General features: G+C 41.0%; 1 protein-coding gene across 1 annotated transcript in view; it reads right to left on the bottom strand.

The window, feature by feature from the left end:
- Positions 1–13,285, bottom strand: part of LOC139422492 (probable phospholipid-transporting ATPase IA) — a 186,676-nt gene that overhangs the window by 54,825 nt on the left and 118,566 nt on the right. Inside the window, 1 exon segment of the mRNA XM_071173654.1 lies at positions 10,724–10,834. Within this exon segment, the coding sequence (XP_071029755.1) occupies positions 10,724–10,834 (111 nt within the window).

Raw genomic sequence — 13,285 nt, 5'->3', positions numbered from 1 at the left:
CATTCCATTGTAGATTTTGCTTTATGTTTTGGATCATTGTCTTGTTGGAAGACAACTCTCCGTCCCAGTCTCAGGTCTTTTGCAGACTCCATCAGGTTTTCTTCCAGAATGGTCCTGTATTTGGCTCCATCCATCTTCCCATCAATTTTAACCATCTTCCCTGTCCCTGCTGAAGAAAAGCAGGCCCAAACCATGATGCTGCCACCACCATGTTTGACAGTGGGGAGGGTGTGTTCAGGGTGATGAGCTGTGTTGCTTTTACGCCAAACATAACGTTTTGCATTGTTGCCAAAAAGTTCAATTTTGGTTTCATCTGACCAGAGCACCTTCTTCCACATGTTTGGTGTGTCTCCCAGGTGGCTTGTGGCAAACTTTAAACGACACTTTTTATGGATATCTTTAAGAAATGGCTTTCTTCTTGCCACTCTTCCATAAAGGCCAGATTTGTGAAAATATACGACTGATTGTTGTCCTATGGACAGAGTCTCCCACCTCAGCTGTAGATCTCTGCAGTTCATCCAGAGTGATCATGGGCCTCTTGGCTGCATCTCTGATCAGTCTTCTCCTTGTATGAGCTGAAAGTTTAGAGGGTAGGCCAGGTCTTGGTAGATTTGCAGTGGTCTGATACTCCTTGCATTTCAATATTATCGCTTGCACAGTGCTCCTTGGGATGTTTAAAGCTTGGGAAATCTTTTGTATCCAAATCCGGCTTTAAACTTCTTCACAACAGTATCTCGGACCTGCCTGGTGTGTTCCTTGTTCTTCATGATGCTCTCTGCGCTTTTAACGGACCTCTGAGACTATCACAGTGCAGGTGCATTTATACGGCGACTTGATTACACACAGGTGGATTGTATTTATCATCATTAGTCATTTAGGTCAACATTGGATCATTCAGAGATCCTCACTGAACTTCTGGAGAGAGTTTGCTGCACTGAAAGTAAAGGGGCTGAATAATTTTGCACGCCCAATTTTTCAGTTTTTGATTTGTTAAAAAAGTTTGAAATATCCAATAAATGTCGTTCCACTTCATGATTGTGTCCCACTTGTTGTTGATTCTTCACAAAAAAAATACAGTTTTATATCTTTATGTTTGAAGCCTGAAATGTGGCAAAAGGTCGCAAAGTTCAAGGGGGCCGAATACTTTCGCAAGGCACTGTATGCATTTAAGTGGACTGATACAAGCATGCGTTACTTGGGTGATAATATTACATCAGACAATGGGAAACTATATGCTTTGAACTACCCCCCTGTGATTAGTAAAATCACTGAAGTTCTAGACCGTTGGATGACCCTCCCTATATCTCTAGCAGGTCAGTTTGCTTCAGTGAAAATGAATGTCTTACCAAGACTGTTTTCAATGTTTCCTGTTTAAAAAATCATGCGAAAACCTTTACTTGCCTAAATGCAGCAATAGGCACATTTTTTTATGGCAAAATAAGAAGCCTCATATTAGTTATAAAAAACTATAGCTGTTCAAAGAATTGGGTGGGCTTGGCCTCCATAACCTTAAATCATATTACTGGGCAGCGCAACTTAATCACATAGCATCATGGATTCAACAACCGAAGGATGTGTCATGGCTTGAAATTGAGAGTCAATATTGTGATACGTCTTTACATTGACTTGTCTTCATAGCAGATTTCTATTGACAGGATTAAACAAAACCCATTTATTACTCCTACATTGAAGACATGGAGGAAGGTTCAACGCCAATATAAACTGAGTAATGACATGTCTAGACACTCACCTATATTCCACATCCCAGCCTTTCTTCCTACTACTATGGCCCAAGGATTTAGGGAATGGGAAGAGAGAGGGCTTTTGTAGAGTCTCTCAACTTATCAAAGGCTACATTTTTTTATAATTTCAAGAAATCCATGAGGAATTCAATATATCTCAAACAAAGGTTCATAGGTACCTTTAAGTCAGGTAATTCATTGTTTAAAAAGCCGATAACTCCTATTGATGAGATTATTGAATTACTTTATCAAGGGGAAAACATTGGAACCGTTTTTTTTTTTTTTTTTTACAACAATATCCTTAACATGCAAATATTATCTTTAGATAATCTTAGGAACTCATGGCAGGTTGAATTACAGGTACAGATATCAGAGGAGAGTTGGGGGAATATATGGAAAACACTATATAAAGCCACTACAAGTAACCAAACAAGGGAGTTTCAATTCAAAATGATAAAAGTAATAGGCTCTACGTGTTGGAGGCAGTATAGGTACGTTATCACATATATTTTGGCAATGTCCGAAAATCTAGTCTTTTTGGTCTGAAATTCTCAATTTTATACAGTACATCACAGGTATTATTATTCAACCAGACCCATGTCATCTCCTTCTAGATGTTGTTCCTCTGAATACACTCCAATCCACTCCACTTAAATTGATAGATTATCTTTTAGCAGCAGCAAGGAAATGTGTAACAAAATGCTGGAAAAATGAACATGCATCCTCAAAAGATATGTGGTTAGGTCTATGCAGGGAACATGCTAACATGGAGAGAATTACAAACATTTTGCAACATAGACAGCATAGGTATGAAGGTGTCTGGTCAGAGTTCCTGGTCTTATTCTGTAATTTTTGTTTTTTTGTTTGTTTCTGTTGTTTTTATGTGGCTGTATCCAAATTGTATTCCTATTCAGACTCTTGAAATATTTACTCTATACAGCCAAAATGTACTCTGAAGGATAGGACCCTTTTTTTCAATTTGCGCCTAAAATGACATACCCAAATCTAACTGCCTGTAGCTCAGGACCTGAAGCAAGGATATTCATATTCTTGATACCACTTTAATGGAAACACTTTGAAGTTTGTGGAAATGTGGAATACAGGCGCAACGTTTTAGACTGATCCAATGAACCACTGCATTTCTGTTCCAAATGTTGTATCAAAACTGCCCAAATGTGCCTAATTGGTTTATTAATATATTTTCAAGTTCATAACTGTGCACTCTCCTCAAACAATAGCATGGTGTTCTTTCAATGTAATGGCTACTGTAAATTGAACAGTGCAGTTAGATGAACAAGAATTGAAGCTTTCTGCCAATATCAGACATGTCTATGTCCTGGGAAATGTTATTGTTTACTTACAGCCTCATGCTAATCACATTAGCCTACGTTTGCTCACCAATCCTGTAGAGGTTTTAACATGTGAATGTAATTACGCTCCTTTGTAAAGACAGCAAAGATATGTTGTGTATGTATGGTACATGTTCTTTATGCGCTCTTGAATAAAAAAATGAAAAAAAAAAAATACATCTAGCAATGTATTGGAGATGTGAGACAGGATATGTGTTTAACTTTTCTTCATGCTCCTCTATAGAACAAGTTGTCAGATGGTGCATTGAGGACTGATGTGTTCCTGTTCTGACTTTTCATAATACCAGGTTCTGTTATACAGTCTTTGTATTGAAGATTGTTTATTATTTTATTCTATAAATTATGGCTTTATGTATGAATGTGATTGTGTGCGACAGTGAAAACACAGAGAGAAAAAACAACTTGTGAGATGGTGCATTAAATACTGATGTATTCCTGTCCTGACTTTTTAATACCATTTATAATTTATAATACCATTGCAGACATACATAAAAGCCCCCCAAAAAACAGCATATGTCAGGCAAAATGAGTCCTTATTGTCTGGACATTTTCTGGGTGAGATTTTCTGCTCGTGTGAGAAACAGTGAAACAGCCTGGCCGTCTCTGTGTTATTGTGTGGACAGACAGTGGCGCTGAACAGACCCTCTCTGTTGGATCGGCCATGGCTGTTGAAGGGACATCGGGGTTGCTGTGTTGTGCCATGGCCAGGCTGCAAACATTTCCTTGCTTCATTTAACTGCATTATGAAGGCCTGAATTGCTACAAATTATCGGTTCGGACACGCCCAATTCCCAATCCACCAGCCCTTCCCATTCAATTGTGCGAGCGAATGCACAAAAATGTTCCCAAAACAAATGTCTGTTACCCGCACACCCCTCCTGCACACCCCATTCCCTTGGGCAAGGAGAGAGAAGCAAGTGTGTGTATGCACTCTACTAAACCATACACCCACCCCCATCCCCCCCTACTACCCACCCACCCATTCCAGCTCCTGCTCTTCCCTCCATAAGGTGCATTCTACCGTGATGTTGTTTTTTTTAAAGGGGATGCCGCTGGTGGTCAACTACATTTTTTCTCAGACACACACACACACACACACACACAAGGTTCAATTGAAGAACATGGAGCAGGTTAAACCTGTGGTGTGGCCGATGTCGTGGTAATGAGTGGCTAGCCTGTAGTTTTGCACATTATACCAACATTTCAATATTTTTTCGTTACAAAAACCCCCCCAGTTTGGTACTAGAATTGTTGTTATGTTCAGTACTTCTGTCAAAATGTGTCTCACGTGATTGAGAGCATCAAGTCTGTTTATCAGCGCAGCCCCTTTATAGCATGAAGAGCCTGCTCCACTTACTCATTGCCAAAGCTGTCTGTGATCCATTAGCTCCCCAGTCCCCACTCATGCTGCATAGAAGTTAACACACTTCAATAATGCAACTAAATACATTTGAAGGCCATTTTGTCTCAGCGTTGTCAGTGTTAGGGGAGGGTTTGGGCAGCAGGGATTTCCTTGTCCCAACGTGCTCTAGCCACTCCTTGTGGCGGTCCGGGCGCCTGCAAGCTGACTTCGGTCACCAGCTGGACGGTGTTTCCTCCAACACATTGATGAGGCTGGCGTCTGGGTTAAGCGAGCACTGTGTCAAGAAGCAGTGCAACTTGGCAGGGTCATGTTTCGGAGGACGCAAGGCTCTCGACCTTTGCCTCTCCCGAGTCCGTAGGGGAGTTGCAGCAATGGGAAAAGACTGTAACACCCAATTGGATATCAAAAAATTAGGGAGAAAAAAGGGTAAATATAAATAAATAATAATAATTTGAAACGGTTCATTACTGTTCGCAAAACAATGTCCATACAGACTTGAACACTTTTATAAAATGCAAGACGATACCGTTATCTTCCAGCTTCAAATTCAGGCATAGCCACGGGAAGATGTTTGGGAGGTGGCGGGGGCTACAGACGGCTATATCGCTCTGCTAGTACAGGACTAGTAAAGGGCCAGTGCACAATTTTTGTGAAATAAAAAGCAATTCCACAAATTTTATTTATATATATATTTACTACCCTAGTACTTTGTTAATGCAAAATATGCTGATTTCAAAGCTGATTGTCACCAAAAACTCATTAAATTATTTGTCTTAGTTTGCCTCCCGTCTTGTTTCCACTAGCCACATTCTGCCTGTGAATTTGCATTTGAACATTTTAGTCATTTAGCAGGTGTTCTTATCCAGAATAACTTACATGAGAAATTAGGGTTAAGTGCCTTGCTTAAAGGCACATCGACAGATTTTTCAGCTAGTCATCTCAGGGATTCAAACCAACAACCTTTCGATTACTGGTCCAACACTCTTAAGCGTTAGGCCACATGCTGTTCATAAATGTTTCTTAAACAGACAGTGCACACTTTTATCAAATAAAATATTATTATACAAATGTTGTTAATCAATACAATAAAATAATATGTTCTCTTTGCAGTCAGCAATAAAATAAGTCCTAAAAGGAAGGGATTATTTGTCAACTGTATCCTCATGAAATCAGCTAAAACAAGCTAAATTACTCAATGCATGCTCACACTCCTATTGAATAATATGCATTCACCTGTATTGCGAAAAGACCTAGGCTACATCTTGATTTATCCAGTTTATCAATAGAGATTTATCGTTAGCGGAATTAGCTGTCTGGATCAAGTGCCATTCTGTGACGTTTTGGTATCAAGTATCGTGACAGTATCGAGTATTGTATCGAAGTCAAAATTCTGCTATCTTGACAACACTACTAGCCTGGGGTCAAAGTGCTGAATTAATTAAGGGCCTGCTCAATGAGGGATTCCGGGCTGATATATTGTTGTGCTAAGTTCAAAAAGAGGCCCATTCAGAGCATGCGGCAACGGCTTATGCGCGAGTGTTTTGGCCTGGTCCTTCGGGTCCCGCTAGCGCCCCTCTCTCACTCTCTTGAGAGACAGATGCATTGATTTGCTCATTAGGAGAAGGACCAGGCAGGGTCTTTTTTCCCTCTCTCTTCATTGAGTGTCACTCAGCAGAGGGGTTTGGCTGGCCTCTCTCCCCCAGTGCACATTCTGAAAAACAGAGCAGGGGGAAATGGAGGGAGAGGGAAGAAGGGAATGCGTCCTGCCAATAAAGAAGCTCCCATTGCATATTCATCAGCAGAATAAAAAAATTATGTGACACCGTCCCACGGATGCGTAGGCCTCAGTGTGGGAGGAAGGGGGAGGAGGAGGGAGAGGTGTGACATTTGCCCTCAACAAATGACAGCCCTCTTTGCGCCTGAAAAAAATGCAAACAATGTCCTTATCCTGCTTCAAAAAAGTAGGCAAAGGAAAAAGAGAGAGGGATGAAGAAAGAGGAGCTAGTAAATATGCTGGAAAGAGAAGGGCACCCAGTGTTACCATCCTGGATGGGGCCTTGAGTGGTGGTTATGTTCACAGTGTGGCACCAATTGGCAGGCTGTGCTCAGCTCAGCACTAGGCCCTCCTCTCTCGGTCTCCAGGTGTTCCTCCAGGCTTTCTGAGCCTCTTGTAATAACCTCATAAATGCCACTTGTCTATCAGCCCCTCAGGGGCCGCTTGACAATATGTCAATCAAGTAAAGTCGTGCCCAGCTGGACCAAATATTTGAATTAAGTCGTTATGGCAACATCATTGAAAAGGTCTCTCAGTTTAAATGTGGCAAATCCTTCCATTTTGTCCAATTGTTATTATTTAGTTTGTTTAGCACTGCAAGATTATAGACAAAGGAAAGAAAGTAAGACTGCTGTGTTAAATATAATTTGGCATTTGTGTGTAATATATAACTGTTTTCAGTATCTTCTGCTCTCTCATATCCCCCGCAATTTTCTGACCACCATGATCTCCCTCCAACTATACCTCACAAAGTTATGAAAACGTTAAGCTCTGTGAAGTTTGAATGTTCCTTCTGAATGAGTGCCCTGTCATAAAAAGACAGATCATTAGCTGAGTGAGAGAGAGACTAACAGGCCATGAGAAAACTGACTGGGGCATTGCATGGCAGCCCAACTTGTTGCTCCAACAGACAGTTCAGTGTCAGCCTCACTTCCTGACTCTCAAGTAACCTCCATCCATCCAGGCTCCCAGCAAAATAGCAATTATAACACAGCTGCTGATTCCACCACCAACGAAGAGCAGGCTGCACCTACACTCACATTCCCTACAATGACCTTGGAAAGACCCATTCACCCTTCTCTATGCCTTTCAAACAACCCAGGAGAGGAGGAGGAAAAACATGTGTGCACAAAAGTAAACCTATTACTGAAACAAATGTAGCTTTGAGCCCTCTCCTGGGTTGCTAGTGTCTTGGATGTCAAGCCCTTACAAACAGGGGTGTTTGATACTTCACAAAGCAGCAAAAACAGTGAAGAAATCCCCTATTATGTACTTGAATCACGATTGTCAGGGAATAACAAAAAGTGTGCTGGGAAGGGACTCGCCTTGCGGACAGAACTGTAGACTGTACATGCTGAGAGAGACAACGTCCTTTCAAAAGGGAATTGACATGTTTGAAAGAGGGCTTGTGGCTGGACTCAAAGAGAGGCAAAATAAGGTGGGAGAAGAATTCAGAAAGGAAAACTTTGTAATGAGCTTGCTTTGCTCAGAGTATCCCACCACCACCAGACAAGTCTATTCTTAATTATATGAAGGAAAGAGAGAGGGTGATATGGCCTGGTGTGTGATGAGAACCTCTGGTCTTTTGCCATCATGTCAAAAGTTTTGCCAACTATTTCAGTGTTTCCCAGTGGGTGCAACCAGATTACCCCAAGGGCGAAAGCTAAGACAACTACATGAAAGGGATCAGCGTTTACATTAAAAGGTATAATTTCTAGTGTTTGCCTTCGGCACCGTTGGCCCTTGATCGCAATTTGAATTACATTTTTATTTTCTCATTGACATTTGGTACACTATCTTACACCTAAATGGTTTGTTGGAAATCCAAGCTGGACTTTTGTGTGTACACTGAGTCAAAGAGAAATTATGAATGAGACACCAAAATCACAATGATCTATGTGTCTATGGTGCCCTATGAAAATGAAAGGATTGCCTGTTGCCGTGTCAACAAAGGCAGTTTATTACCATTAAAAGGGTTAAAAGGCCAGCATCCCAGAGTCGCCTCTTCACTGTTGAAGTTGAGACTGGTGTTTTGCTTCTTTAATCAGAACAACAGTTGTCAGCTGTGCTAACATAATTGCAAAAGGGTTTGCTAATGATCAATTAGCCTTTTAAAATGGTAAACTTGGATTAGCTAACACAACGTGCCATTGGAACACAGGAGTGATGGTTGCTGATAATGGGCCTCTGAACGCCTATGTAGATATTCCATTCAAAATCTGCCGTTTCCAGTTACAATAGTCATTTACAACATTAACAATGTCTGCACTGTATTTCTGATGATGTTATTTTAATGGACATAAAATGTGCTTTTCTTTCAAAAACAAGGACATTTCTAATTGACCTCAAACTTTTTAATGGTAGTGTATGTATGTATGTATATTACTGCTCTAGGGAAGTATGTATGTATGTATGTATGTATGTATGTATGTATGTATGTATGTATGTATGTATATTTACTGCTCTAGGGAAGTAATTATTGTTTGGATAACCTTATTTACTATTATTATGTATTGATTTTTTAGATTTGTATAGATTTGAATATCATTTTTTTCACTCTTTATGCGATGCTCAATGCAAAGAACATCAGAAGAAGAACGATCATTTAATTACCATAGTGAATCACTAATATTTGTTACCATAAGGGATGGGTTGCCATTTGGAGATTTGACACAAAAATAAAATTTAATTTATTCATTAATTTATTGATGCAACAATTTCAAAGGTTTTACTGAGTTACAGTTCATAGAAGGAAATCAGTCAATTGAAATAAATAAATTGGGCCTTACTCTGGGAAATTTTAGACCCTAATCTAGATTTTTCCTGCAGGTGAAGAAGCCGGATGTGGAGGTCCTGGGCTGGCGTGGTTACACGTGGTCTGCGGTTGTGAGGCCGTTAGGATGTACAGCCAAATTCTCTAAAATTACGTTGGAGGCGGTTTATGGTGGAGAAATTAAGATTCAATTATCTGGCAACAGCTCAGGTGGACATTCCTGCAGTCAGCATGCTAATTGCACATTCCCTCAAATCTTGAGACATCTGTGGCATTGCGTTAGTGTTATAAAACTGCACATTTTAGAGTGGCCTTTTATTGTCCCCAGCACAATGTGCACCTGTGTAATGATCATGCAGTTTAATCAGCTTCTTGATATGTCACACCTGTCAGGTGAAAGGATTATTTTGGCAAAGGATAATGCACAAAATTTGAGAGAAATATGTTTTTTGTGCATATGGAACATTTCTCTGATCTTTCAATTCAGCTCATGAAAAATGGGACCTACACTTTACATGTTGTGTTTATATTTTTGTTCAGTATAGATAGCACTTTTTTCCCCTAAGAGTGTAGATAGACACAGACATACATAGAGGCCTTGAGGTTACGCCAAGATTTCCCACAGCACATTTACCAAAACGAGGATGAAAAGGGAGTTCACAGGTGAAGTGTCTCAGAAAAAGAGCGGGGGGAAAAATGTAATCTTTAAGGGCTCAGATTTCCTGCACGGGTAATGTCGCTTACAGCGTGCAACCCTTCGGTCTCTGTAATGCGCCAGGAACATTTAGTCAGTGGTGGTGGTGACATTCTCATGACATCAGGATGATCTTCACTGATCTTGAATAGTTGGGCCCAGAAGCTCTTTGTCCAATCCTCCAGTGTGCCTGAGAGCACACAGTGATGACTCACTGAGGGGGGAAGAGGGGAGCATCTAATTCACTGTGTCTGCAATACTGGCCCCTGAGGGCAGACGTTTACAGCCAAAGGAATGCCAGTCAGAAGAGAGGGGGGTAACTGTTGTTGAAAAAAGTATTGGATGATGAAATTTGGGATGATCCAAGAGGCCTTAAAGGAAAATTCCACCCAAAAACGATCTTTTGGTATTTGTTTCATTCGTCCATTGTTGATATAGTCCCAAAATGTTTTGCATGTCAGCAATCAAGTTACGATATATTACTTTCAAAATACAGAAATATAGATGGTATGATGCATTTTGCAAACTGGCTGTATTCCTGTATTTTTAATGTTATATATCTTGAAAACTTGTCAGGTCACGCTTGGTCTTAGCTCTGAAGCTGCTATTAGCACAAGACCTGGCTTCTGTTAAATGCCACCAGTGGCCACGGAGGCCAAGAAGCTACACACTGAGTGGAGCAGAATTCCTACCATCTATACTACAGTTTTCTAAAAAACTGGTGTTGGATTCTTGACGACTGGCTTCCAGTAAAGCTGAATATACATGGATTCTGTTTTATATCATATCATGTTTTATATATCTGTATATAGACTTGGACAAATTGGCAAACTAGCGTATGCCTTAGTCATACATTATTTTTTTTTTTATTCCCTTCACTTCAACTTGGTAATGTCATGTGGAAAATCTATGTTTTTTATGCCAATCGAGTTTACTGCCTTACCACTGCCATGGGAACCCTAAGGGAGACATCGAAGGTTGTTGGTGTTGAGGGCTGCATGACTTACCTCGATGATGTACAGGACAATGTTCTTGTAGAAGCAGTACAGGATACACTTGGCGACGCGGTTGTAATTCCAGGCACCGTGAACCAGCAATAGATTCTTCAAGTATTTGAACTACGTCGGAGGGAAGGGAGGAGAAAGGCCAAGATAAATGAATAACCCAAAAGTTATAACACAGGCATTATAAAGTTTGTACACAGACTGTTCCTGGACAACCCAGGACCGGGGCAATCCCTCGAGGAAAAAATGCTTTTGAGAGAAACTCTTTAAATAAAATAAAGAAACATTAAATAATTAAATATTTAAATAACATCAAATATTTAAATAAAGAAACAATCTTATCGTCGTTTGACAGCAGGAAACTGAAGGGCCAGAGGGCAGTCGAGAACAAGGTCTTCACGGACAAATTGAAGGCATTTTTTGTTTGATTAGGGGTTAGTTTTGCCTTAAGTTGTTGAAAAGGGGAGAGCCAGAGAGGGGGTATGCTCTCCCAGGGCTCGACATAATACTTTAATGGGTTTCCTCTGTGTACATCACTGACAAACTGAAATGGTCCACTCACACAGACATTTTTGTGAAGAAGGCGCAACAGCGTCTATTCAACCTCAGGAGGCTGAATAAATTTTGCTTGGCCCCTAAAACCCTCAAAAACCTTTACAGATGCATAATTGAGAGCATCCTGTCGGACTGTACCACCGCCTGGTACGGCAACTGCACCGCCCGCAACCGCAGGGCTCTCAAGAGGGTGGTGCGGCCTGCCTAATGTATCACCAGGGGCAAACTACCTGCCCTCCAGGACACCTACACCACCCGATGTCACAGGAAGGCCAAAAATATAATCAAGGATAACAACCACCCGAGCCACTGCCTATTCACACCACTACCATCCAGAAGGCGAGGTCAGTACAGGTGCATCAAAGCTGGGACCGAGAGATTGAAAAACAGCTTCTATCTCAAGTCCATCAGACTGTTAAATAGCCATCACTAGCACGTTCGAGGCTGCTGCCTACATACATAGACTTGAAATCACTGGCCGCTTTAATAATGTTTACATATCTTGCATTATTCATCTCATATGCATATACTGTATTCTATACTATTCTAATGTAACTTAGTCTATGCCACTCTGACATTGCTCGCCCATGTATTTATATATTCTTAATTGTTAGATATTACTTGTTAGATATTACTGCACTGTCAGAGCTAGAAACACAAGCATTTCGCTACACCCGCAATAACATCTGCTAAACACGTGTATGTGACCAATAACATTTGATTATTTGATAATACTACTATTTGTGGAATGTCGTGGACGTCATAATCATGTAATCGCTTGCTGATAACATTGATTAGATTCAGTTTCCTCCTAATACAGGATGTGGGTGGTGTTTCCATTTCTAACACAGAGATGCATCAGCAGGATGAGGGACACTCGGGCGTCAATACGTTTCTAGCTCTTTCTCTACATTATGTCACAGTAGTCAATCAAAGTAGTTGCTGGGTTTGTACGTATGCACCATTCACATCATGGGCAGGTATTCCATTAAGGGTTATTCCTTTGAACCTTTTAACAGAGTGAAATGTTGGGTATAAGGCGATTGTTTGGACTAAATTGAGTGAGAATGTTGAGTATCAACATGCGAGAGTACTTAAGTTCTGCAGTACATTCCTTCACTTGAGATGACCAATAACACTAATGAGCAACCACCTTACCTAGTTATTACACATGCTCCTGTTGGGTGGTGCCCCTGTTATGTTTTAATAGGTCACTCGTTTGGGAATTTGTCTCAACTGCGCCAGGACGCGTTTGTCAAAGTAGGACAGAGTAAGTGTGATCAGACAATAGATCCACCTATCTGCCTGTGACGGTACTAAGGTTGAGGAATGTCTCATGTCTGTTGAATTGACTCTCGGTAGTGGCACTATGACTACTTTTTATGCCAAAACCTTCGGTAATATCATCAATAATGGTATGATAGCTCCTAATGGGACTTTATCTGTGGATCCTAGCCTATTCCTGGTTACCAAAGTTGTGGCATGGGTTGTGTTATTTGGGATAAGTCGTATCCTTTTTCACAGCGTCATAAACGTGTGATTACAGAAACGATTGTGTTTTCCTCTTACGGTATTTCTAAAATAGCACGGGAAGTTATTAATATGGCTAACTCTTTGGAAGTCGCAGTTAATAGTCCAGTTGAGAGTCTTGAGTTAATTACAGCGGAGATGGTTACCATTTGAACTGTGGTGACGCAAAATCGTTTGGCCCTTGATTAGGTTTCTACAGGTTGGCGTCCACCTTTGGGTTGTGCCATGGCGGAGATCTTTGTGGGCTATACTCGGCCTTGTCTCAGGATGGTAAGTTGGTGGTTGAAGATATCCCTCTAGTGGTGTGGGGGCTGTGCTTTGGCAAAGTGGGTGGGGTTATATCCTTCCTGTTTGGCCCTGTCCGGGGGATGTCATCGGATGGGGCCACAGTGTCTCCTGACCCCTCCTGTCTCAGCCTCCAGTATTTATGCTGCAGTAGTTTATGTGTCGGGGGGCTAGGGTCAGTTTGTTATATCTGGA

This window comes from Oncorhynchus clarkii, chromosome 12, assembly GCF_045791955.1.
Source record: "Oncorhynchus clarkii lewisi isolate Uvic-CL-2024 chromosome 12, UVic_Ocla_1.0, whole genome shotgun sequence".
Lineage (NCBI taxonomy): Eukaryota > Metazoa > Chordata > Actinopteri > Salmoniformes > Salmonidae > Oncorhynchus > Oncorhynchus clarkii.
This window is presented reverse-complemented; position numbering and strand designations above follow the sequence as displayed.